General features: G+C 37.8%; 2 protein-coding genes across 3 annotated transcripts; one reads left to right on the forward strand and one right to left on the reverse strand.

The window, feature by feature from the left end:
• Nucleotides 1-36: 36 nt before the first annotated feature.
• LOC108048407 lies at nucleotides 37-1,179 on the reverse strand. Its single transcript, XM_017129013.2, has 2 exons — nucleotides 669-1,179; nucleotides 37-218 (listed from the first exon to the last, which is right to left on the reverse strand). The coding sequence occupies exons 1-2, from the start codon at nucleotides 1,111-1,113 to the stop codon at nucleotides 64-66; spliced, it is 600 nt and encodes a 199-aa protein (XP_016984502.1). The 5' UTR covers nucleotides 1,114-1,179; the 3' UTR covers nucleotides 37-63.
• Nucleotides 1,180-22,855: 21,676 nt separating this feature from the next.
• On the forward strand, nucleotides 22,856-27,612 carry LOC108048404. Of its 2 annotated transcripts, XM_017129006.2 has the most exons (9): nucleotides 22,856-23,068; nucleotides 23,127-23,515; nucleotides 23,571-23,656; nucleotides 24,445-24,546; nucleotides 24,599-25,115; nucleotides 25,429-26,735; nucleotides 26,791-26,962; nucleotides 27,011-27,355; nucleotides 27,415-27,612. In XM_017129006.2, exons 1-9 carry the CDS (start codon nucleotides 22,915-22,917, stop codon nucleotides 27,544-27,546), a joined length of 3,204 nt encoding a protein of 1,067 aa, XP_016984495.2. In that variant the 5' UTR covers nucleotides 22,856-22,914; the 3' UTR covers nucleotides 27,547-27,612. The 2 variants fall into 2 exon arrangements, with proteins under 2 accessions (XP_016984495.2, XP_044312646.1); XM_044456711.1 differs by lacking the exons at nucleotides 22,856-23,068; nucleotides 23,127-23,515; nucleotides 23,571-23,656 and having other exon boundaries at nucleotides 24,453-24,546; nucleotides 24,607-25,115.
• The last annotated feature ends 141 nt before the right edge of the window (nucleotides 27,613-27,753 follow it).

Raw genomic sequence — 27,753 nt, forward strand, 5'->3', positions numbered from 1 at the left:
ATTTGGGTGTTTTTCGTTCCAGGTGGATTTAGATGTAATGGGATTTTAGTCCAAGAAAAAGGATCAAAAACGGATAATCATAGGTTGAGGGCGTCCAATGATATTGTAATACTCGCGCAATGTCTTTCCAAATTCCTGTCCTCCAGCATGGCTGCAAATGTTCCACCCATCCATCAAAAGGTCCAGCTCGTAGACGTTGCTTATGTGCTCTAAGTCATCTACAAAATAAATTTTGTAATAGATGTATTATTATGATACTGAGGTTTTTTTAAAATCCTTAATAAAAATGTTTTCCTAAGGAAAGTATCTTAAAAAAAAATTGTTGTTCGTGGTCAAAACGTGATTTTAGACTTAGACTCGTCTATATTACTTAGAATTGGTCAGTTTTTTTCGGATCCATAAAAATCTAACACTTCTAAAGTAAATACATATATGATTTAGAAACTTTTGTGAGAGCTTCACTTTTCTATAAAATATTATAATAGTACACTGAGGAGCCATTACTACGTGTCTTAAATTAAAAATTAATAATAATAGCTTTGAATTGAATCTGTAGAAAGTTTACAATATGAAAAATGTAGACTTAAGGCAGTTTTGTGGATCTAAAGGGATATGTCAAGCTACATTTAAAATTTCTGAGCACGCAACCAGCCTGATCCCCAACTCACTCACTACCACCTCCTTGACCTCCCACTCAGCATCGTAGCGTTGGTTGAGGAACTGCAGAACCACCAGAAGCTTGGAGGTCTTTAGTTTTGGCGTGATCCTGTGCTCTACCACTGTATCGTCATCCATCCAGAGAGTCAAGCGATTGAACATCCGGGCAGTGTTGTCCCTAATCTCTGTCAGCGTTTGAAGGATTTTGTTCATCGTGGTCAGTGGACGCTGTAGGCGCAAATATAAATGGTTGATCTGTTTCTCCGTGGTCTGGAGTTCTCGTCTAGAGCCCGCATTGTTCAGGCGATTCTCGGTGGAGAATAATCTGAGATTTATAGCTTTGATCTGCTTCATTGACACCCGACCTTGCTGAAGACCGTGTTGCCATCGCTCTGCATCTTTCCACACCTGCTCGGACATCGTGAACATCTCCACTTTGGCTTTCCTAATGTTCATTTTCGGAAATTGCAAAAAAAAGGAAACCAAAACTAAATAAAAACTCGGAGAAAAAGTAAGGTTAAAGCTCTTAGGGTTGGCTAGACATTGTTTCCTATAACATTTTCAGGGTTGCAAAGGAAAAAATTGTGTCAATCGCAGGGTTGCATTTGCACTCTTGACAGAATTCTGCTTTCAACGGAAAGATAGATGACCAAAGTTGTTTCTAAAAGGGGTTTGTATAATAAAAATAAAATCATAAAATGTATCCTTGATTATAATTGGGGTACGTTGTAAAAAAAATTGTTGCAAATTTATTTTCCTTTTTACTCGGCGCCCATTTTCTCCTTAGCTCCTCATTTTCCCCCGTTTTCCAATTGCATTGCGTGCTAAATTGATCAAGTGGCCACGATTAAGCAGCCGACTAACTTTAGCCGCATTAATTGCGATCATGTTGACCCCGCCCCCCATTCCACCGCCCCCTTTTCTACTATTTACGATTAGCTGCGTGACGAAGGCGCAAAAAAAAACTAGGAAACGATTTTCACTCGGTTTATTTTTGGTTTCGGTTGGGGATTGGGATCTGGAGATGGAGTTCCAGAGCCTGGAGAATGGAGCTGGTGCTGTCAGGCGGCATGAATTACTGTGCGTTGATTGCCTTTAAGGCCTGATTGCAACAGCAACAACAACTTTGGCACAAATTGTTGGCTGCTGTTCTTTTACATTTTTTTTATATTTAGCGGCATGCGGCAAACGAGTTTTTGGGAGGTTTGTCCCCCAGTTTTTTCGTTCCCCCCTATCCGACTGCATTAATTATCAACAAATCATTTTTGCAGCCCAGAAAGCCACATTTATCAGCGATTATGTATGGACAAAGGAGTCGGGCTCATTGGACACCGGACGGAGGACAGCGGATGCTCCACAACTGGCGGGTTGCAAGTGTCGCCCGACATGTGTTGCTGCCTCTTGTGGATGTGGATGCCATGTGGATCGAGATGGAGATCTTGACGTGGAGCCGCACAAATTTGTCAGTAAGGAGGAGGGTTCACTCAGCGAAAAATGATCACCAAATTTTAATTTTCTACATTCTTTTTTATCAATATTTATTTTAAGGGGGTTAGGAAAATTTGAATTTATTAATTTGCCTTAGCAATATCATTTAAAAAGGAGGGAAGTTTATTCAGGATGAAAATATTCCCAATAGTTTTTATATCTGTTACTAGCAATAGTAATAGTATAATCTTAATATAGTCAGTAAAAAAATGTATTTTAATATGGGATTTATGTTTGTTTTAACGATAAAAGTTATGGTTAAATTAACATACATTTTTTTTAAATTTCTCTAAAAATTAATCTTTTTGAAGCTGAACTTTCCTAAGATAAATTTTTTTTATTATCAATAACTTAAATGATACAGTTTTAAAAAATAAAATTGAGATAACTTTGTATAGAAATAAGAATATCTTATTATATTTTTTCGCTGTGCATAATAATTTATAATCACCGATATTTTGGTTTTTTCCCTGTGCATTCGCAGGGTTTTAGGCTCAGGGCGTCGGCGACATGACATGGCATTGATAAGCGCAAAAAAATCGAATCGAATCGCCGCCGTCGCAGGCACGCAATTAAGATATTTTTATGTAAATTAATGGAAACTCTGAAGGGAGAAGGAGCGACTTGGAATCGGAATGAGGAGACGAAGCTGGAGCAATGCGTGCAACTTACAAATAAGTACAAGTCGCAACGATTGGGTAGCCCCAATTGCGCATTTTTAATTGGAAAGCTCAGAGAAGAACCAAAAGCCTGCCAACTGGAGAAGCAAACAAAAAGTGACGCACCGAAAATTTATTGTTCCAAGGCATTTCAAGCGGATCCAAGGCGATCCGATCCGAGGAGCCGCATGTCGAATGGCGAGTGCAAACAGCAAAAAGGCCGCAGGCCGCGAAAACAAGACGATTCTTCGGCATTGTTCCCGCATCTTGGGTTTGGGTCCGTTCTTTATGCTCCTCGGAGCTCTCTTACTTAGGCATTTATGTCTGGCACTTGACACATTTTGTTATGGCATTTTTCAGCTACCGCGCGACTCCTCCGACTCGCTTGACCCAATCAAAATTCCTGGACCTTGCACTTGAATGCGTTTAATTTGTAAGATTTGCCTTGGGTCGAGCGGCCAAGTGTTGAACTTTATGTTCTCGGAGGTTCCGGACAGAACATTAACTCTCACATGGTTTTTTTTCCTTAAGCCGTGGGATAAGGTTTACCAGAAGGCTCGAAACATGTTGCAAGTTCTTCCTGGAGACAAGAACTTCGGATTGATACTAATAAAGCTCCCATAAAAGGAACTGATAATAGCACAAGATTTGAAATGTAACCATAAACATTTTGGTTTTTCCAGATACATTTTATGTAGCTAGAGAAGCTACATCCATACTTCATTTGGCTATAACGGCACTTTTCTATTGACAAAAACTTGTAAAATGTTAATGGTCAATAGTTAATATCATTTTAATGGCCAAAGAATAATGATGAAAGGCATCCAGCCAAGTTACTGCTCCATGAAATGCAGTAAACCTCTCAAGTAAGTAGTGAATCCATTTTGCGATTTCCTCTGAAGATCATTTGGATGTTGTTTTCATCCATTTTCCATTACCCGGTTTCGCATTTCCGATCCTCGTCCGGTCGGCCTCCTCTAGCAACCTGCAACCCACAGAGCAGCCCATCATTTTTGCATTATTAATTCCTTTTCTAGCGTAAGCCAACTTATTTGCCTGCTTATCTCCTTTTGGTCGGTGCGCATTTAATGGGGATCCGCCAACTATCTGGGGAGTATTGTGGTCAGTCCAGGGTCCAGATCCCAGAAACTACACTAAAAGAACTTCTGATTGGTGAGACCCTTCTATGTTATATAATGTTTTTTTCTCGAAATATAATTTAACTTTAATTTCGCATCCATATTAATTCCCATATATTTTTACAACAAGTTTCATACCAGTTCCGAATTACTTATCGATAAATTATTAATTTATTAATTATCTATCATAAATTTCACGTAAAATTGTCTGTATGAACCTAGTTAGCTACAATTTAAATGCTGTTTTATGAAACGTGACGAAAACTCTGATATACTTAAAATTCTAAGACATTTCTTTAATCAAAATTTTAAATATAAATGCCAAATAATATACATTATTTAAAGTATAATAATATTAAGACATTCTTAGATATATAATATGGGTATATTTAGGGGTATATTACATATACAGGGTGGTCAAAAGTATTTGCACAAATTACACGTACTTACTCATAAGAAATGTGCAAATACTTTTGACCACCCCTGTATATCTAAGAATGTCTTAATACTTAATTTTTACTTAAAATCTTTAATCAAAAACTTAAAGATAACCATTTAGAAATAATAAAACCTTTTTGTTTTTACTCTCTTTTACATATGTGTTGGTACAGGACCTATTTTGTGATAATAAACCAATTTCGATGATCTTTTTTTTTGCTCTGCAGGCCTCAACGCAGCTGCAAACTCCAACTGGCCAGTTGAGATTGTTGTTGCCGGTAGCGTTTTCCGATCGCTGGACAAGCAAAACGAGAGCAGAACGAGTCTAGTCCGCGCGGGGGGACAAGTTGATTTATTCTAATCTGTATAAGCGTTGCTATAATAAAGCAAAAGAGCCCACGGAGAGTGGACAATGTTCGCCAGCGGCTTTCGGCCATGTCCGAGCAGCAAAGGCCAAATTGCCGATCGAGAAAAAAGGGGAAAGAGGACTGGACTGGATTCAGGTTCGAAGTCTTAGGCTCCAACAATCCCTAACCATTGTGCGCCTGCTGATTCTGCATTGTAATTGGATTTGAGCCGCCGGTGCAGTCGCAGCTGCAGATTCTAATAATGACTCAGCGGCAGAAAAAGGAAAAGGAACGTTGCAAAGTTGGGGGATCCTGTCCCATTGTTCTTGATTTGGCCCAAGGGCTCTTGGCCAAAGCCTTTCACCGGCACTAATGCACTCCCAGCCATCGAAATGAAGATGCATGCGCTAATTTATCGACTCCCGACGCGAAGGTAGCTCCAGACATGCAAAATGTCGCCGGCCAAGAATGTTATCTACGCCCAGCGTCGCCGAAAGTGTCGCTCCGCAGACAAGGGGCATCCGATGAGGGGCTGGTGGGTTGGAGGGTCCGGGATGAGGTTGGGGGCAGCACCAAGGCGATGATAGCCAGAAAGAGGCTAAGGCTAAGGCAAAGGCAAAGGCAGAGGCGTCAATGAGCTCGAGTGGTAGCAGCCGCCTGCAACACCCACTTCGATGCGTTGTTCTTATCGCTGGTATACTGGTCTGCAAAAAAAGATAGCACCACTTTGCCATGGAACTTGACTTGCTAGAAATTAATCCTTTAAAACACCTATTTACTATAAAAAAAATATTTAAAAAAATGGTTTGATGTATGTAACTATTGAATTCCAAAAAGTGTATTGTACCAAGAACTAATACGTTGATTTTTAATTCGATCTCAATTAAGAAGTTGTTTAATAGAGTTTCTTCTGATTGAACATTGGGAGTTCTACACTAAAAAATAATCAGGAAAATGTGGAAAATATCTTAACTGAATAAGTATGCCTCAGTGATATAACTGATACCTAACTGGACCTAAGAATTATCATTTTTGTCCGAAAAAGTATTTTACGAAAAGTTACTTAAGCCAAAGAAATATTAGAAATTTATAGGTATTTGCTTAAAATGAACAAAAGAACAATACTTAAATATCTTTGAAAACTTTTTGTATAACCTGTTTAAGAATTAATATTTTTGATTTTATGTGTACTATTAATACTATTATTCGAATTCGTCCCGGAGTTTAAACTAGTCAATTTTAAATTGCTCAGTTTTCATGTACGTATATAAGGAACATTAATATTAGTTCATAATAGTTAGAAACTCCTTTTTCATCCTTAATTGTACAGATTTTCTTTTCAATTAAAGAGTATACAAGATTCATCTGATCCGTGCAGTTAGCAGAGCATTGTTTTCGCTGTTTTCGCATTGCGTTTTATTCAAATTTGAACATGGTGCTAACACGCAAGGAGCAGCCAAGTGGGAGGATTGGGATGTGGATGAGGATGAGCAGGATTTCGGAGGAGAGGGTTGTGGGCGGCGGCCAAATCACGTAATGCGCCATGCAAACATTGTTAAAACACTTGTGGCCCGAAGTCAACCACTCCACTGCACTCCTCTTCAACTTCTGCCTCTGCCACTTCACTTGATTTTATTTTCGCGCAAATTTGCATTTTCAATTCTTATTCGCTATCGCTCCATTCGCTGGGAAGAAAAACAGGAAGGGGAAAAACAGCAGCGGCGAGGGCTTTGCGTTTATTTAAATTTATTTTCCTAGAATGCCACAAGTCGCCATCTCAGTCGCATCGATGTGCAATTTGTTTGTCGCCCCGGCGAAGACTCCGAAAACTGCATCCGCTCCCTGCCAGCCAGTCTGACTTCTGTGGGCCTGTCCATCTGTCTGGGGACCCGAGATCCCAACTTCCAGCCCAGCCGGAGCAGCGTCCTGCCAGAGTAGCCTCAGCCCCACAGCCACGCCATCCAACTGCGTCTGCGTATGAAAATTAATTGTTGCCACTCGTGACGACGTCGACATCAGCAAAAGAAAAAGCAGAGGCAGTGGCAGGCAGCATAAACATAACACTCAAAAAATCACTATTTAAATATTTTATAAATTTTAATTTAATTCAAAACGCATGCCTTTTACAATTATTTTAGATATTTAAATGAAATAAATGATTTATTTATTATAAAATATTGTTTGGATCATATACAAACCATAAACTTCTTTAGGAAAACAAAATACATACACATTTTTGTCTTTATTTTTAATAATATTAAATTATAGGTTAGTCTTAATACCTTATCCTATTTATCCCTTATTATTTATAAAGGAAATATTAACTGTTTAACGAAACGGAAATAAAATATTTTGGGAATTATTTTAGACTACCTTTCTTTGACAACACTATTTAGTTTAAATTATTTAGGTTAAATGGTTCCTTAAATATATATTTCTTCAAATAAAATCAAAAATTCTTTGGAATAATTATTTCTTATTATTGTTTTCTTAATGTTACAACTTATTCGTTTTGTTGGAAACTGGAATAGCTTTCGAAAAAGTGTACTTCAGTGCAAAATTAATAGTAAACATTACCAAAGATTGAATTTGTTTATTATATTTATTTTAAAGCAAATTGTTGTATTCCTTTGTATCCTTAATAACTTTGGTTCTTTATTGCTTTTCCTGAATTATAGCCTATTTTCTGTGAGTGCAGCAGACCAACAGCAATATGAACAGCAGCAGCAGCAAGTCTGCAAATCGCAAGTTGCAAGTGGGCGGCAATGGGGCGCATATCGTTTAGATTTATGGACCGCTCTCGTCGGGCCGCGTGTCGCGTGATAAGTCTATAAAATGTACGTTACATTTGTACGTGCAAATGGCAGTGGGACGATTTGCATATTTGCGAAAGTTTTTCACCCATGGTATCGCGTAGGACTTTCATTATGCCATCGTCGGTCTGCCGAGGAAACTGCATTAAAGTCACTTCTGTTGGTGAAAGGCGGTCGGTCGCAGGTTCCCAGTTCCCTGGTCGAGGTGGGGACACTTCCCTGGGCTTTTCAACTTTTCGACTTTTCGGCGGACGTGGAGTGGTGCCATGTGGGCTGACCCACCGCCACATTAACTGTGTTAATTGTATTTCATATTACCAGGTCCCTGGTGAAAGGTTGGAAAGTGTTGTCACTGCCCGAAGGCTTGGGTTTCGAGTGGACACTCTTATGACACAGGCGATGGCAGTCGAATGGAGTTTTATGCATTTATTGGTTTAATAAGCACTTATTGATTGATTCCACTTTCATAAATGATACTCCGCAGGTGCAAATCATTTGGAAATTAGCCGAAAATGGTCATTTCTGCCAATTATTTAAACTAGCTTCAATTACTCAAAGCCACCCTTTCAAAATGTTTTGCAATGCATTTTTTTAGACCTTTTAAACTTAAAAAAAGCTCCTAAAAAAGTGATATATTAAGAAATTTATTTTTACTGCTCCTCAAATAATGTAATCTCAGTGTGATTGAAAAGGGTTTCTCATAAATTAATTTGTAAAATTGCGATCAATCAATTTAACCATTGCTTGTACGCTTTAAAATGCAACATGACCTTTAAAAGCTCATATTTATTTGAAACATATTCAGTAGTTTCTAGTGTGAGATCCTACAAGTCAAAATTTGTTTTCTACTTGTAATACATATTTAAAAAATTAATATTTTAATATCGATAACATTTCTCAACTAAACGCCGAATGTTCAAAGACTAATTCCCCTGCCATCGCTGAGCTGCATGGCAAAGCCTCGACTTCTCATCCCCAGATGTATTCCATGCAAAAGGTGGAAATGCATAATCTGTGCACAAATCTATTCAACAGATTGTCACAGGCTCCTCCCCCCCATTTGCTCCCCGAATTCCCCATTTCCCTGGCCTTTAACTTCATTGTTCAGTTCTTTTGGTTCCTCAAGCGCTGCGCTTTGTTCAATCAATTTTTGCTTGATTTACAATTTCAAGTTGATGACATTTCACCAGCAGGAACAGAAGGAGCAGTATCACTCGGTTTGCCAGTCCAAAGTGGAGGGAATCCAAGCGAGGGTTCAGCTCCGGAGTGCTCCTCGTGACACATTGCTCCATTAATTTGATGGATTGTAAAGTTTTCCGCTTCACTGACTCGAAGCATGAGCGTTGGGGAAAAAAAGCAAAAAAAAAAAATGACAAGGAAAAACTGCAAGAAAAAGGAAAATTAAAGCACATATCGGCGAGGGGGAGTTTGGCCGACTGACTGACGGCTGCCAGCGGTGAATGTTGTAAATTTATGCCTGCCCAAGTTGCCGCTTCACTGAATTTGTGTGTTAAATTGTCACCAGCAACGAGGATGATGAGGCTGCTGATGGAGATGGAACCGTTGGAGGCACCGATGTCCAAAGTCCGGCAAGTGTTCGGGATCGTTGAAAGGACCTCATTTGCATTGTGGACACGGCCAGTGAATTTTTTCCACGCCTCAGTTCATCTGAAGTTTTTTTAACCAAATTGGGACAACCGCTTGGGATCCAGCTTGTTTTTGGGCAGAATAAGAGCTGTGAGGCTGGTTGAGCAATTTCTGGTTCCATCCCCAGCGAAAGGGTTTATGGCGACACCATCTGAAATGGGGGTTGACAACAGTTTGGGGATCATTTATAAAGTCAACAGATTTTATTACATTCACAAAGAGTTCTAGAAGAAATGGGTTTTAAAATCGAGTACTTAACGTGCTCTGAAATTATTGTAAACTAAATATTTTTCTGCACATTTAAAACTATTTTGTTCTATATCTGCTATTTTTGTGCAATTAGATTATATTTTTATTACAGTATAACCAAAAAAATAATTGGTGAAATATAAAATAATATTATTAAATTTAAAAATAGCGCCCCTATTTAATATAAAAATGAATTCGACATAATGGAAACATTTTTGAAATCTCAATATTTAAAAATTATGTAAGTACTGAGAAGCAATTTTTAAAAAATAAATTTGGAAAAGTTTCTGGTAAATATATTTATTTTAACAATTCAAATTAAAGGGTTTATTTTAAATAAATGAATAAAAATGTGTTATTGAAAACTAAACTTGTATAAAAAACCTCAAAAGTGAAAGCAGCATTTTTCTATATAACTTATTTAATTGAAATCTTTACAAACATAAAATATGTACATGTAAATTTCATATGGAAAGTGAGTGGCGAACTTCAATGAATTATTTTACCCTCGACTTTCCTTGTAAAAACCATGCATAAATGCAAATATACTGCCCTTTTACAGTTTTTATGCCTTTACGGACTCGCTCCGTTTTGTTAGCGTTTAAAAACGCTTTAAAATGCAACATGCTTGGCAAGCAAAGCGTTTCCCCAGCGATTTGGTGGCGATTTGCAAGCGTTTATGGCGATCGCTTTGTTCTGCCAACTAAATATGACAAGTCCACATTTGGCGATGGTCTTGGTCTCCACCCAAAGTCAAAACCAGATCGGCCTGATAGGCCATTTTTGCATAAAATGCAAAAGGCGACCTGGCTGGTGGAAATGCGTTTAGAGTCCTTGAGGAGGAGCTGATGTTGCTGCTGCTGCCGATGTTGCTGCTGCACAAGCAACATGCAATGCCAACACGTTGCCACCGGGTTTCGTTTTTGTTTTTGCAGCAAGGGCTTTGTTTAATTGCGAGTTTGCAGTTTTGCCGGGCTTCCTTTTACGATTCCCGCATTGTGCCCCGTTTCCCCCCCTTTTCCGACTGTCAGCTGCATGAATTGTCCCTGGAGGCATATGCACCATACTGGCTGCAATTGAGAATCGGAGCACGCTTTAAGTTTTTGGCCTGGGCCCGGGCCCCACAAATTCCTATGCCCATGTGCAATGCCCAGTTCCTGTTGCCTTTCCACGCACAATGCGCGCATAATAATGAGGCAAGGAGCAGGAGCAGGAGAAGGAGAAGGAGCAGGAGCAGGAGCAGCGGGAGGATCAGGCGCTGGAGAGGCATTAAACCGGTTCGACCTGTCTAACACCCCGATACCCTTCTGTCTGCCCCCCTCGGAATCACCATCAAAGGCAGCGATCCATTTCTTTGGTTTGCATTTTGTCATATCAAGTGATTAATGGCTGATTTTCCTGATTTTACCTCTCCTCCAAGTTGTCCAGATTGACCCCCATTGGGAGGCATTAGAATGCCATTTGTCTAGTTTCGATGAGGGGGCGGAGGCTTTTTTCTGAGCTAATCAAATAAAAGGAAATTCTTGTTTGCCTTTGGGCATGAACTGAAAAAACGGCAATACTTAGGTCATCATTATTATTATTGATTGATTTAAAGAGTAATTAATCTGAGTCCAATACTTTGATTCCTTGCAATTCTTTGTATTTTTTGATAAACTTTAATTTATTTGTACATTCACCATAATATTGAAGCAGTTTAAATTGTAAATTTGAATTGAAGATTCTATAGTTTAGATTTTTAAGGCTTTAATTAAGTACAACCATAATTATTTGTAATGCTTATAAAGAATATAAGAAACTTTGATAAATTGGTAGATTAAATGCCACGCATTACAATCTTGAGAATTATTCGTTAACCACAAGATAGTTTTAGTGCGAATTAAATTTGCTGAGGAGGAAGTTTTCCTTTTATGCTTAACAATAACTTTTTTTAAATGCAGAACGTTTGGATATTTTGATGGTCAATCATTGGTATTCAAACGTTGTTTAATTTCTCACCGTGCACTAATGATTCGTCCTTACCTGAACGCTTCCCTTGAGCAACCGCACTTGGCGTCTCTTGATTTAAGCGGATTCTTTTTCGGTTGGCCCAAACTTTGTCCCAGTTATCCATTGCCCTTCTCCCCGCCCTTTGAGTGTTGGCCAAATGTTTACCACAACAAAGGCCGAGCAGGCAAACGAACTGAAAGTCCCGGCAAGAAGTTCTTTTAAAATCGCGCACGAGTGAGCAGAGGTAGGAACCCCTTTTAGCCCTCCCCTTTTTGGGTTGCACATGCAACCGCGCCCGCTTTCTAATGCACTGAAAAAACAAGAGAGAACGCAATAGTCGGGTGCTCCGACTATCAGATACCCGTTACTCAGGTAAAGGGAGTGCGAGGGAGATGGAGATAGAAACTTTGATCACGCATAACTTTTTAACGAATGGTCCGATTTGAAAAATTTCTTCTACATTTCGATAGGTATTGATAAACACAAAAAAACTGCATTTTTACTTTTCCGAAATATTTAAATTTTTAAAATCGTATATAAAACGCTTCCTTCTAGCTGTTACATACTTTTGCACGAATACAATATACCCTTTTACTCTACGAGTAACGGGTATAACAACCAATCATCCGAGAATTTCAGTAGAATTTTATTTAAATTTATATAAAATTGCTTAGTATAAATAAAGTGAATCTTTGTCTTGGCTTAGTAATATAAATCATTTAATTTACGTATGCTGAAATTCAAGCTTTTAAAATAAGGAGAATACTTAATCTATATTAACCTTTTCTTTCTTGAATAACTTTTTTATCTTTAAGTCCTCATTATTTAGCAAAATATAAAGTTTAATTTTCCGACGGGCAAACACCTTTTAAATTCGTTGGAGCTGATATTATACGCTTAGTTTTAAAACTATGCCTAATATCATATTCAATGTTATTAGACTTAAGCAAATCCGAACTTAATAACTAAAGATTAATCCTGTTTTTTAAATCAAATTATATTCCTTATCTTATTGATTCTTTAAAGGTTTTTTAAATAGTTAATTTTATTTAAAAAATGGTTTTCCCTAAATTATTTTATTTGGTTTCTAATAAAACTGCACAAAATGTTTTCTGTGCATGTCAACGGTTTTGCGCTAGCCGCAGGTTTTTTGGGCTTTAGCTTCAGCCTGAGCTCTCTCTTTCTTGGCCCGCTCTCTCCTGGCGGCTTTCGTGCAATACATTTCTATTGTTCTTGGCAGAAGAGAGCCAAACTGCCAACGGGATAAAGAAATTACAAAGGCAAAAACAATAGGAGGAGGGGGATTTCAGTGGGGTTTCAGGGGGGGACTTGGCCAAAACAAAGGCCGCACTCCTGTTGGCCACTCCTCGAAAACGTAACGAAGTCGCCGCTGTCGTCGTCGCTGCAGTTTGCTGTTGCTGCCACAAAATGAGCGCTTTATACCTACTTAGATCGCTATAAATTTGGCTTAAGGCAAGAAAAGTGTTGCCGCTGCATTGTGGCACAGTGGGACAGGCCATTCGAGTACAATGGTCGAGTTGTCAACGCGGATTAGCGCTGCTCTTTTGAGCAACTAGTTCGAGCTTTTCCAAAATCACTGAGCTGACTACATAAATTAAGGCTTAATTGTGAAGAAAACTGGTTTTAAATTCATTTGAAACTTTATGAATCAATGGGAAAAGACCAACAACAGATACAAATTCTTCATTTAAAACTACTCTTATGTATTGACAATTCAACACCTTCCTTCTGCTTTGGCGTATCATTTCTTTCATTTATTTTTGTGCATTCTTTTGAAAGAAGAATACCAAAATTAGTAACAAGTTTATAAAGAAGTTAAGGAATTAAAAACATTTTCATTTGACAAAAAGGCTGTTATTGTTTTTTTCTTCATTTAATCAATCTAAAAACAAATTGTTTTGATTTACAAAATTTTTCTTAATAATTGTTTTTTCAGATTAAAACTATTTTTGTGTGGTAATTTAAAAATTGATAAAAAATTAAATATTCATCATGTGCTTGTCGGTTCTTTACAATTTTCTGACACTAATATTTTACCGGTAATTTTTATATATTTTTAATGGTTTTGGAAATTTTAAAAGTATACCTTTTCGATTATAATTTTATCAGGTCACCTCCTGGTTGATATAGCCATGTCCGTCTGTCCGTCTGTCCGTCTGTCCGTCTGTCCGTCTGTCTGTTTCTACGCAAACTAGTCTCTCAGTTTTAAAGCTATCGAGTTGAAACTTTGCACACACCCTTCTTTTGCACGCAGTATATAGGTCGGAACGGCCGGGATCGGCCGACTATATCCTATAGCTGCCATATAACTGATTGATCGGAAATGCCATAGGACTCTGTGTTTGTTAAGTTAGGGTGGGGCTTTCTGTGGGTTCTATATTTGGCCAATCAATCCGACCTACCAAATTTCATAAGGATCGGCATAATCCTATAGCTGCTATATAATGATTGATCGGAAATGCCATAACTTTGGTGTTTGTAAAGTTAGGAAGTTGGAATTTTCTATGGGTTTTATATTTGGCCAATCAATCCGACCTACCAAATTTCATTAGGATATTATCTTATAGCTGCCATATAACTGATTGATCGGAAATGCCATAACTTTGGTGTTTGTAAAGTTAGGAAGTTGGGATTTTCTATGGGTTTTATTTTTGCCCAATCAATTCGACATATTAAATTTCATAAGGATCGGCCGACTATATCCTATAGCTGCCATATAACTGATTGATCGGAAATGAAATAACTTTGGTGTTTTTAAAGTTAGGAAGGTGGGATTTTTTATGAGTATTAAAAATGCATCATATGAATAATTTTGGAGAATATAATTTGCAGAATATTCTGCAAGGGTATTTCAACTTCGGCTCCGCCCGAAGTTAGCTTTCCTTTCTTGTTACTTTTGGTACTAAGCAGTTAAATGCATATCCTAACTAAAAAACATCTCAGTATTTCAACATGGTAGCAGCTTGTAAAAACGGTTAGCTGTAAAAAAAGCAGTCGAGTAATAAAAAAGCACTACAATAAAAGTCTGTTTATAAGCATCTTATCTTAATTCTAACAGAGAGGATATTTACAATTCAATCACTTGCTGGCCACTGTGCCAGTCAGACCAGACTCCTTCCAGAGCTCCAGAGTTTTAGCCTCGTTGCCGTTAGTGGAGTTTAGACGCCGCCGCGAGTCCGCATGATTTATGCGATTATTCTTTTCCGCAGCGCCCAACTTTATTGTTTTATGCTTTTGTGGCCAGCAACGGTCGCTCCGGCAGTTCGACGCTCTGCGTCTCTGGCGTTCTGGCAATCCGCTGGATCGCTGCAACTGCAACTGCACTCGTATCTGGCCGAATCGCCGGCGGCTCTGATTCCAGCTTCCCACTCCCCAAAGATTGTGTGCAAGTGCACTCAGGAAATATGACAGGAATGATTTCAAAATAATGTTTCCAAAAGTTTGAACACCTCCATAGCAAACAATGAAAAAGAAATCTTTTTTTTTTTTTAACAATTTAGGATTGTAATAATAAATAGCTAATTTATAATAATAAATATTTAAATTTGGATTTTATTTTTTTTAAATCATCATTTATTTAAAAAATCTCAATATAGACTTTTTAAACAAAAAATGATAAAAACGTTTATTTAAGTATTACTAAAAATGTTAATTTTTTTCACCTTATGAAAACTAAGTAAGCATTTTTTTCTGCTGGTTATGTTTTAAGTTCTATATAATCTCTTAAGGTTTAATTTAAAAATATATTTCTACCTTTTCTTATTTTCTAAAATACATTTTTGAAAATATTGTTTTAAGGATAATATGTTGTTCTTTAAAGTTTTTCCAAAGGTAAATCTTTAAAAATATATGCTAGAACATTTTTTTATTTAACCTATTTGAATTATATACTTTATATACTTATTTAAAAAAGTGTTCCTAAGTCTGACAAAAATACTTAAAGACCCAAATTAATTAAAATTAACACAACTGTAACACAGAACATTATAAAAATTGTTTATACCAATAAAAAGTATTTACTAATGTTTGAATTCTTCAGCAAAAATACATTAAAGAAATTAATTAAAATTAAAATGCACAGCAAGAAAGTTTTATATACCTATGGAAATTTAAATACTTTTTGGAAACAATAGTGTTTCTTAGTCTGTTTCTTACTAAAAGACCAGTTTAAAATTAGCACCAATTTGGTTGAGTGTAAGGAGGCGAGCAGTTTGAAGGCTGGCAATTATTGGGCGATGGAGCATATGCGGACGGAACGCAGTCCAGCTGGGGCAACATTGAGCATTGAGGAATAGGAGCATCGGGGCACGGAGGCATCGAGGTTTCGGAGGTATCGAGGCATGCGCCGCGACTGGCCGCTTCGGGTTAATGTCTTGTTGGTTATTGCCACGTCTGTTTTGCACTTGGCTGCCATGGGCCCATTTGTAATTTGGCACTAACGGGTCTGTTGATCCCATAAATTGCACTGCCACATGCAGCCGCGATTGGCCACCGAGCGACCGACCGAATGGCTTATCACCATCAGACCATGTGGCCGATTTCGTCCTAGACAAACTGAACGGGTTCATTAAGGGGCGTTGCATTGTAATAACTGTCAGATCCGCTTAACGAACCGGCAACGGAAACGCATAAACCTGCAATTTGATGCACCGCCCAGCGGATTGCTTTGCCTGCAATTAGAGGCGTCAACCTTGGGCATGCAAATTATCGCAAACGCATTGGAACTACATTTTCAATTATCGGGCTTTTTTCGCGTTTTCGGTCTGGTTTTGCCATCACCGTAAATGTCCAACGCGAATTGCACTCCAGCTATTTTCTATATATGAATTACTCTCGACCATAAAACCGCAGCAATTATCGGCAGTTTCCCTCTAACCACGCCGAGTTGCTCATAACATTTTTCCATCGTTTTTTATTTTTTTGCCCGCAGTCTTAGCTGCAAACCAATTTGAGTTGGCTTAGCCTTTGGCTCGGTTTCAGCGGCTTTGGTCTATTTTTGGTAACTTGTCCAAACAGGCGGCTATTGTTGCCGGTGCTTTTGGGGCGTGTACCGAGACAAAAACCATAAAAATCCATAACTGAATGTGGACAAGGATCGATCCGATCGGCCGAGTCGGTACCGTGGCATCGATAAAACGAGTTTATAAAAGTGTTCATAATTGAGTTACAATATCTATAAAGTAACTATTAAATAAAGAACCAATGAAAGTTATGACTAAATATGTATGAGACTTTGCTAGAACATTTTCTTAATCTATATTGGTTTCTATTTGAACTGGGGATTTATTTATATGGATGCAGCCTTTTAATGTTTTTTATTACATTAACATTTAATGACCTTATTTTTTGCTTATTGATTGACAAAATTATAAGTATATAAATTGTTGCGCTTGAAACTAATTAGGCAAAAGGTTTTCACTTTCTTTAAATTATTTTTTAGACTTAGGTTAAGTACTTCCCTCCTAATAAATGGATATTATTCATATCTCAGCAACCACTTATATATTGATTTACATATCTAAAGGTTTATAAAAATGACTATCTCATTCCTTACAAACAAGTTACCAAACAAATATTGTAAAAGTTTAAACTGTTGTATTCATAGCTTCATTGATTTCAATACATCTTGACCTCCCCAAAAGCACTTGGTCTATTATACCCGATTTGAGAGCCAAGTTATTAGCGTGTCTTATACAATATGCAGTTGTGACTTGCCTTCTTTGCTGCAGCTGCGCTAAAATTGTTGCTGCAGTTGCTGTTGCAGTTTGCTGTTGTTGCAGCCTTTTGCTGTTGTTAATGTGAATTTGATTAAGGCGAACAGGCTGCGAAATGCAGCCCAAATGGGGGCGACGACTGTCGGGAGGCTCGCGCCCGTGTTTTTTTTTTTTTTATTTTTTTTTTTTTTGGGATCAGAGAGCAGATATCATTGCTCGTACCACTCACTTCCAACTTGCAACGCCACTCCAGCGCCAATTCAATTGCTTATTTACAATGTGCTAAAATTTTGTGCCCCGACAATTGTTCATTAAAAACTCGGCACGAAGTGATATTGATTTTGGTTGCCGTTCGCCGGCGATTTTTTTTTCTGTCCGGTTTGTGGCATAATTAAATGTGGGCACAGCCGCAAAAACACGCCAACTTATCGAAATAATAACATTTATTTTAAACCAATCCGGCCACGTCATTGCGATCTCCATTCCCCGCTGGACTCCACGCCCAGTCCAGTTTTTCAGTTTTCAGTTCGATATCCAGTTCGCGATTCAACTGCAGTTCCAGCTGCACTGGGCACTTAAAATTTGCATTTCATTTGGTCTCGCTTAGTGGGGAAGGAATGCAGCTGCGGCAATGTCTTGCCGCTATAATGATGACCTGACATTACTCATACGCCCCGCAAGTCGAAAAAGTATCTCTTCTGTGAGAGTGCCATAAGTTCGCCAATTAGAAAGAGCTGAGAACAGCCGATTGCAACTTGTTGTTAGTCCAAAAGTCTGCACTTAAAAAATATTCCCCATACTGGAAATTATCTTTCGTCAATGTATTCCTAATATTTGGAATTTTTTAAAACTGTCTCAATACTTAGCTTAAGCTTGTTTAACTTTAACTTTTAAACTATTTTTAATATAAGTAAAATGCACCATACAATAATTATTGATTGTGTATTAAAGACGACACAATCTGATATTATAATACGGTTGTTGCCAAATGTTTTACCTTGATTTAATAATATTATTTGCAAATATTTTTTTAGCATTCGTTGTATAAGATTTTTTATTATTTTTATAACTTTCGCTGCGATGACGCAAATTCTAATCTAAGTTTCTTAAACAAGTTTTTATGCGTTGGTGGATGTACATAAACCATTTCCTCCAAAAGTGAGTCAGACTCTAATTCATATGAAGAAACCTCTGAGAAATTTGTATTTGCTTTGACCATGGAATCTATGCAAACCTAGGCGACTTTTATATGGTCTTTAAAGATATCGGCACGGATTCTTAAAAGGGATTCATCAAAATATATTTCACCTAGTTCTTACTTATCGGAAGCCTATAAATACAAAATCGATCATTTACTCCAAAAACAAAGCTTTGTTTTTTGTTGGGCAGTCCTAATTCCTGAAATTGATTTGTTATAATGTATGAAATAACTTTTTGAAAATTCAAAACCATTGAATTTTAATATTATAAATAAAACATATTTGGAAAGTAGAGGAAATACAAAAAAATATTGATTCTTACTTTCTGCCTTTTTTAGGAATTTGTAATAGGCATATTTATACAGTACCAAGATTTTCTTAAGTGTGACACCTTGGTAACGCAAAACTGCCAACTTGCAACCGGCAACCGGCGATTGTCGCATTCGTAATGAGTTCTGTGATCCCCCTGGTCGCCACGCAAATTGTCGCCTGTCAGCGTCGCCTGTCGAGTGATAAGCCAAGTCGAGTGCTGAGTTTTCGCCACCGGCGTTGGACATCAGCCATATATACCATATACCGGACTGCGGATTGCGGCCTGCGGATTGCCGGCTGTCAGGCGATATCGCTTGTTCCTGGACTTTGGGTGTGGCATGCAACAGTCGACACGAGAAGTCAATTTGGCGGCTGCAACTGTTTCACTCCGATTCGAATTCGAGTTTCGATTCCCACCATCTGAGCCCTTCGCTGACACAGAGACCTAAAAATCATCATAAATGGATATGTTTCCACTTTCCACGCTCACTTTCCTTTGACGGTAGCTACCTCCGCCCAACAAAGCTCGCTTTTTATGGAAATTGAACCCCCTTCCCCCCGCCAAACCAAATTCAAATGCAACAATTAAGCAGAGCTTATGGAGGTAGCCAATCAACTAAGAGCCAGCGTAGCCAAGAATTTTGTGATTTGCATATCTAAGGCATTAACTGAATGGCCGTTTGGTCTTTTGATGTCGCTTTGCATAGATTTTCGAGAACTCAAGTATTTATTTTCAGCTGCTCCGCTGTTGTTATTTTTTACATGATGGCAGTGCATTGTTCAAACATTCATCTACCGTTAAGTCAGGCCAAGGAATACTAACGAGATTTAAACTGCATTTGATATACTCTTTTTAAACTAATTTAAAAAATGACCGACATGTTTTAGGTCATACATTGGTAAGAAAAAATAACGTTATGACAAGAATTGCTACGGTTTCTGCTACGGTTTTTAAAAGTAGTTGTAATTACATTACCATACGTTTTAAAAAAAATATTTTGGATAATCTGAGCGGGCTGAAACCATTCTACTTTTTGGGAAAGTTTCAGAACGAATAAATTAAAGGCTACAAAGAATATGATAATCGTCTCTGGCTAAATCTTCGAAGGGATCATGAATTATTTTGAATTTAATAAGTTAGTTTTGATCATTACCATCATAATATAACCGACTATTTTTCCTTTAAGTAAAGTCTAGCTAAAGTTAGAGTAATGTCAATTCGAAAGCCTTTCTCGTCTATTGACCATGCTAATTAGCTCCATGTTGGCTAGGGTATGAAGGGGAGACAATGTATTCAGTCTTTGCAGTTTGCTGAAAATTAATTAGACTCAATTTGTTGCTCAACCATCAAGACGGACAACAATGGCAACGGCAGCGGCAGCTGCATCTTGTTTTGCCGGACAAATTCTATGCTCATATTGTGTATGGGGCAGAGGAAAAGATACGGACGTAGCAACAAAAAACCCAAAATGTTTGCGCTTACAATTCTCATGTAAATGCCAAAAGTTTCCACATTGTTAAAACGCGATTTGGGGAAGGGGGCAAGGGGCGGAATGAAGGGGCGGTGGTTTACTAAGTTAAACAGAGGCAAACGGTAAACATGTTGCTGTCAACATTTACATGCCAACATGTTGCTCGGCCACCATTTGGCGGCGATTAGAAAGCGCCGCCTCACCCGATAAGAGGTTGGTCCACCCATGGAGCAACGAGGCAAATTATTAACTGACACTTTCCCGCAGGGAACCCCTTCCCCCAAAGATTCCGTTGCAGAAAAAAATATCATCTATATTGGTTACCAAGAACATAATTGTTTGTTTAAAAAAACCTCCTGTCTTGGTATCATTTAAACTTTAGGAAACTTTTAATGAACAGACAATTTTATTTATAAATTCAAAAAAAAGTATATGGTAAAATATTTTCTCTTTCTATTCCTAAATGAATTTTAAACAAATTGAAATAAAAAAGTCTCACTACAAATTAAGTGATTTCCAGAGTTTACAAACCAATAGAATATGGTATTTTTATTGTAACCAGGAAATAGGTTGAATTTCTCAAATTTGATTTTGTGTTACTAGTTCTTTGCTTATATTAGGGAAATTTTAATTTAATATTCAGCGTAGAAATCATTAAATAATGACAAAAACACCAATACAGTGTCCAATTACTTTTGGACTGATTAAATGGGTGCAATAATATATAAAGAAGACACTTTGATTATAACAAGGCACATGTATCTAAAAGTGGGTTTCCCTTCGAATTTTAATTTAATATACAGCGTAGAAACCTTTATAAAATAATTAAATATAACACCAACTTTTTTTGGAGTCATTGAATGGGTACCATAATGTATAAAAAAGACTCTTTGATTATAAGAAGGCACATGTATCTAAAAGTGGGTTTCCCAGTGAATTTTAATTTAATATACAGCGTAGAAACCTTTATAAAATAATGAAATATAACACCAACTACTTTTGGAGTCATTAAATGGGTACCATAATGTATAAAAAAGACTCTTTGATTATAACAAGGCACATGTATCTAAAAGTGGGTTTCCCTGTGTGAGTTTGCTTCGGTTTTGGCGTAATTTATCAGAGCTGAAATGCAATCGGAGTGCAGGTGAAAAATAGACAGGCAGGCAGACAACGACAAACTCGCGGACAACACAACTTGGCCACTTGTTATCCACTGCAGAGCTCCAACTACAGCTCAAATAGCAGACTTATACAGATGTCAATTATTTTTGCCCGGAGCGGGAAGTTGACTAGCTCTTCCATTTCGATTTCGATTTAGTTGCGCGCTAGCAATTTTGGATCGCCGCGGATTGGATTCGATTGGGGACGAAATTGCTGGCCTAACTCGTTAGCTCACAAGTTGCAAGTTGCAAGTTGCCAGTTGCAACAATCCATCCAGCTACGTGGCAAGTCATCCAATTGTTGGCTACGAAATCGTTATTATTTGCGGACGCGATGCCTGTAGATGGCCAACAACTTGGATCTCTCGCTTCTTGTTCACTGGTTGCAAATTATAATTGAATGATTGCATGGCAGCCAAGCGATTTGCTCGTCATTTTCCCCAGGAAAAAAGGGGATCAATTGATATTGATTGGGCCCCTACTTAAAGGTAAAGGTGTCAAAACTATTGGCTCCTAATGGGTTGAAATGTAAAACAATTTGGCCGGGCCAAGTTCATTAAATTGAACCCAGAGTGGAGCCAAGACTGATAAATGCAATGTGGCCATGGCCGGGATCAATGTTTCGACAACGAATTTATTTGAAAGACAACTTGCAACAAATAAATTAAGCCAGCTATCCAGGCTTTGGCGATGGAATGCTGCCTGTGTAGGAGACCACGTCGTTGTCCTTTCTCGTTTGACGTCCAGTAATGCCAATGGCTTGTTGAAATTCATTCATCAATGTAATCGATCAGACGTGGACGGGCTTTGACATGCCACGTAACATGCTCTTCGTATGTAAATGGAGCCTGGGAGACAGACAACACACTCACAATGCAACATAAAATTTAATCAATTTATTGGAAACGAGCTATTGTCTTTGGTCTTTTGCCTTTCCAGCTTACATCGACATCGACTTCGACTCGACTGGGGGCTTATCCCCAGCTTTGCATCTACACTTTCTCCTCTCAGGTAGATATGCTATTTTCTTGGCACAAATGCAGGCAAAGGCCAAGATAAATCTCCCAGATTTGTGTGGGGAGTTGCGTTTTCTGGGGCGGATCCACCGCACCCACCTAGTTGGCTGAGCTGTGGGCAAAGTTTGGCATTGGATTATGGCGTTCCATTTTCTGAATGTCAGCCAGAGGTGAAAATCTTGAAAAATGTTTACCCAGGTATATTTGTTTTTTTTATTATTATGTTTAATACAAAAGTCACAATTTATATTTATTTTTAATTATAGGTATCATTTGGAATTATTTACTGAAAAGAATATGATAGTACTTTATTTCTTAGATGTAAAAGAAATAAAATAAATATATAAATACATTTTCAATTAAACGGGATTGAATGGGACAGAAAAGGGTAGGCAATAAAAATATATTTGCATTATGGTAAAATAAAGTTTTAAAATTGAAATTTACAAAGACAATAACTTTATATTTAACAAGTTGGCATATGGAAAGTTAAAACTTGTGTCAAAACCAGTAGGTCTTGATTTTCCTTACCACACAATCATCCCCATCCAGAATACCACATATACCAAGAAATCAAATAAATAAGCTGTTATTATGGCGAGACGAAGTAAAGGCAAGGTCAAAGTCAAAGTAGTTGCGGATCCAATTTTCAAATGGGATCTGATACCCGAAAGTGAAATGTTGGAACGGGAGGCTAAGTATTTAAGTCGCCTTAATGATTTTGGAGTTAGTGCTGATTTAGTTAAGCGTAAGTGATGTTCGGTGGTGACCAGGAAATCGAAATAATAAAAGCACCATAAATACAGATGCCCACAGCGATTTCTATGAACAGGAGGTTGAACGGGCGGCCAGGGAACATTGGGATCGCCATTTGCGATGCGATGGGTTGCCTCGTCCTTACCTTCCTGTCGAAATACGAACGTTTATTTCCAAAATACGTTTCTACGATGAAATCGAATCTACCAATTCGATGGATTGGACTTTGTCGGTGGACGAGCGCACCATATTGAATCAGAATATCTTTCGGGTTGACAAAACGAGACGTATGATGAGGCTTACCAAAGATAATCCAGGTGGGCTCTACGACAATAATGTCCAGATGTGCCTGGACACCTTGAAGCAGATGGATGTAATGCTGGACAATGAGGCGGAACTGGTGCGAATGAGTGGACAGCGACAGAAGGACATCATGGAAGTTTGTTAATAAAGCTTACGATGAAGCAGACACTTAATAATACCGCCCACTGCAGGTTTTTACTGAAGTCGAGCTGGAAATCGATGAACTCTTTAATCGCCTTACCTATAGAGTATTGAAAATGCAAAATACCTATATGGAGTGAGTACCTGTTCTTCAAAACGATCTGTTTCTTATGTATTTATACCCGTTACTCGTAGAGTAAAAGGGTATATTTTATTAATAAATATAATAAAAAAAGAAAGAAAAGGCCCCCCCCCCAAAAAAAAAAATATATTTTTTTTTAAAAAAAAAAAAGCCAAATAAACAACCCCCCCCCCCTCTTCCCCCCTCTCTCTCTCTCTCTCTTTCCCTCTACACACAGACCCCCAAAAAAAAAAAAAAAAAAAAAAAAAATATAAATTGGAATAAAAAAAAAAAAATTTCAAACAAAAAAAAAATTTTTAAAAAAAACCCCCCCCCCCCCCCCCCCCCAAAAAAAAAAAAAGAAATTTTTAAAAAATAATAAAAAAATAAATAAAAAATAATTTTTTTTTAAAAAAAAACTAACAAATTAAAAAAAAAAAAACCCCCCCCCCCCAACCAAAAAAAAAAAAAAAAAAAAAAAACCTACCCCCCCCCCAACCCCCCCTTTCCCCCCCCCCATAACAAATAAAAGAAAAAAAAAAAAAAAAAATAAAAAAAAAAAAAAAAAAAAAAAAAAAAAAATTAAAAAAAAAAAAAAAAAAAAAAAAAAATATTATATAATAAAAAAAAAAAAAAAAAAAAAAAAAAAAAAAAAAAAAAAAAAAAAAAAAAAAAAAATTTGAAAAAAAAAAAAAAAAAAATGTAATATATTTTTTTTTTTTTAAAAAAAAAAAAAAAATAATAAAATTAAAAAAAAAAAAATAAAAAAAAAAAATTAAAAAAAAAAAAAAAAAAATTTTTAGTTCCGAAGATGGCAAAGTGGCCACGTGGAGCTACAAGTGTAAGCCTTGGGAAATGGATATGTGGGGACTACTAAATGTTCCCATAATCTTTGAGCAGTTGGAGTAAGTTATCTAAATGAAAAGGTTATTTGTATGTGTACCAAATACCCCTTAGATTGCCAGTTATGTTGGCCGAGTTTAAAGCCACGGGTGTTGAGGTCCAAATACCGAAAAGCGTCTTAAAAGATTGCGTTACCATTCGCAGTATACACACCGATTTCGACAACATTTCGCAGAATGCCAAAAGCTTTGAGACAACGATCTCTACATCGCTCAATTATCCCACCGCTGGCATAGTGAATATTGAGGACTCGGTGCTTAACGAATGGCTGATGCAGCAGGATATTCAAGAGGAGACTTTGACTCTGATGTTGACGAGGCGGCAAGAGTATGAGGAAACTATGCAGATCATAGCCGAGAAAACAGAGGCGGCAGCCAAAGCGGCCAAACAATCTGATGCCGATAAGACCGTCAAAATAATAATACCCAAAGCTCCGAAAGAGCCTCCATTTGTTCCAACGGGCATGTTCCCCGATATCTACAACGATTTTCTCAGAATGGAGGAGAGCCAGTACTCGGGTTATCTCGATGAGGTTTATCATCCAAGGCATCTAGATATGCAGGAATTCGAGGTAGGTACTATTATCTAATAAAAATTATTATCCATTAGTAGTTAGATTGGTACGTATGTTGGTAGCCAATTGAGTAACTCATCTTTTACGTTTCACTTCGTGGCTTAAAGAGTATACTTTCATTCAATAAATAATTGTTATTTAAAAGAAGAAAAAGTTCGGGAATCCATTTGTCTGAGATCTATTATTGATTTACTATTTAAATATCATTGGGTATTGTCCAATTATCTCTAGAACTAAACTGTAAAACTCATTAGTTAATAACTTTAGGATTATTATTATTATTTTATCATTAAGGATAAACTTTTCTCAGATAAATCTCAGGCAGTACATTATGCTCGGTGGCATCTATGCGATCATGTTTATAAGACGTCCTGACCAGACTCAGTTCGAGAAGTTCAACATTGTTTTGCACGAGGACGGACGGGTGCTGCACACCATGCCCGAAATGGTGGCAGAAATTCAAGTGGCAAGAATGCGCAGTACGATTATTCCCAGAAAAACCAGGGAGACCTTCCGGGGCACAAAGATGAAGCTGGAAGACGACGAACTTCCGTATTTCATTGTAACCCTGCAGCTGCCACAGGATCTGTGCAAGTGGAGTGAACCCGTGGTTTGCCATTTCATGACGGAGAAGGAGTTGGTTCCAATCGATTACAAACGGGATTCACTCTGGATGCCCACCATGCAGGGTTCAGTAAGACATTCGAATTTTAGCGAAAGCGCAGGAAGTACCATGTATCGCGGCAGTCGATATTCAGTTGACTCATCAAATATATTTCGACCCACCATTCGGTCGTTGCTCAGGCAAAGTAAAGTAGAATCGGTTCAGCTAGCCGAAACTCCTTTGGAAGATTTCAATCTGCTTAAGAAATTAAACCACTTGGAGATTAGAGCCTTGGAGAAACATTGTTTGCCCCGCATTATCTCCACGTTTAAGTTTCCCGTAGATTTTCGCGATGATAAACGAGAAGGGGGAAAGATGGGTCTAAAGGGTTTGGTCAAACGGCCAGAAGCCGAGGGAGTGGTTAATCAGGTTGAGAATTTAGAGTTAGATTTTAATTCCCAGCTCAATAACGCGGAACGCATGTTTCCCCACTTTCCGACCGTTGATGATATACAATATCCTCCGCCTTCTGAGGATTCGGAGCCAGGACCTATCACTGTATCTACAGCGCTTGGACTTTTGAAATCAATTGACGACATTAAACTGAAGTATCGCCAAAAGCCCTTAGACCTTTTGAATCAGCCCGACGAGCAGGACAAAAAATCGAAGCAAAAAAAAATGATGGTAAAGGAGGACGAAGAGTATCAAGAAGGACAAACAGGAAGACGCAAGACCAGTAAGCTCTACGAAAAAATACGCTCGAGTACTAGGGCGGAAAAGGCTGAAAAGACTGATAAATTTAGTATAAGCGTTTCGGAGAAAATTAAAATGGATGAGCTGCAGGAGCAAGACGTGACCCACTGGACCACAAAATACATTCACGACCCCATTCTGGATAGGGCGACCAGTAGACTCACCTTTAAAACAGACCGTCTGGGATATTTTGGATTAGCTTTCAAGCGGTACGAACACTTTCCCTTTCGCGAGTGGTCAATGCAGCCAAATGAGGAAAAGTAAGTGTTTAAATATCTAAGAAGGATCGCTTGGGTCACCACATTCCATTTACAGTCCGGATGAGATAATACTCATGGTGGACACATATCATGTACGTATATTTTTCTACATCACATCGAAAGGTGTGCGGGGATATGTGACGGATCTGAGCAAGGGGTACACTGCTAAGCCAATTAAATATCTAGAGATTTTAGAACCAATATCTGACTTTCGCGAAATGCGCAAGGTAAGTCTATATCAAATTAACTCTTTTCATTCAATACCCTTCCCGCAGTTGTTTATGAGCAAGAACATCAATATATTTGCCGAGAACGATGCTAGTTTCTATATAGAAAATGGATACTTCTCCATGAAGCATGTGGCACTCGAGCAGCACACATATAACATCATGGCACTCCATTGCAAGTTGATGAAATTCTACCGATCCAGCTGGAATCGACTGGCCTCACGACGCGACATCATCATGGGCATGAAGATCGCCAAGGAATCCTCTGATTATTCAGAGGTAACACTGCGAATAACCCCCGAAAATACCACCTTCGTTCAGATTTCAGAGAATTGCTCGGACAAAGTAAATGTGATTGTGCTTACTTACAATAACACTTGGCGAAACATCAGCGTAAGACTTCAAGAAAATACACAAAATAAAGATGGATTATTTATAATTCTGCATTACAGGAATACACAGATCTTCATCAGGCCATAAACTCGATGGTTCCTAATGCCACAGAATTGCGTAATAAGGATTCCATTCTTCTACATTACGTAACGCGAATGCTAAAAGAGATCAGGCTTTTAAGCTTTTCGTAGGATTTCTCTATATTTTGTACATCATACTTGGTATCCTTGAATACAATAAAAACTGTTCACAGCGCATTAAAACATATGCATCCATAATATGAAATAGGCTTCTTGATTTTTTGTTATTCATCTTATGGTCATCCTAGACAAAAATTTAAATTTGAAACTGCAGGGCATTATTTTTAAAGTAATCAAATATCTTTGCCTACACAATCC

Source organism: Drosophila rhopaloa, unplaced genomic scaffold (assembly GCF_018152115.1).
Source record: "Drosophila rhopaloa isolate 14029-0021.01 unplaced genomic scaffold, ASM1815211v1 contig_150, whole genome shotgun sequence".
Taxonomy (NCBI): Eukaryota; Metazoa; Arthropoda; class Insecta; order Diptera; family Drosophilidae; genus Drosophila; species Drosophila rhopaloa.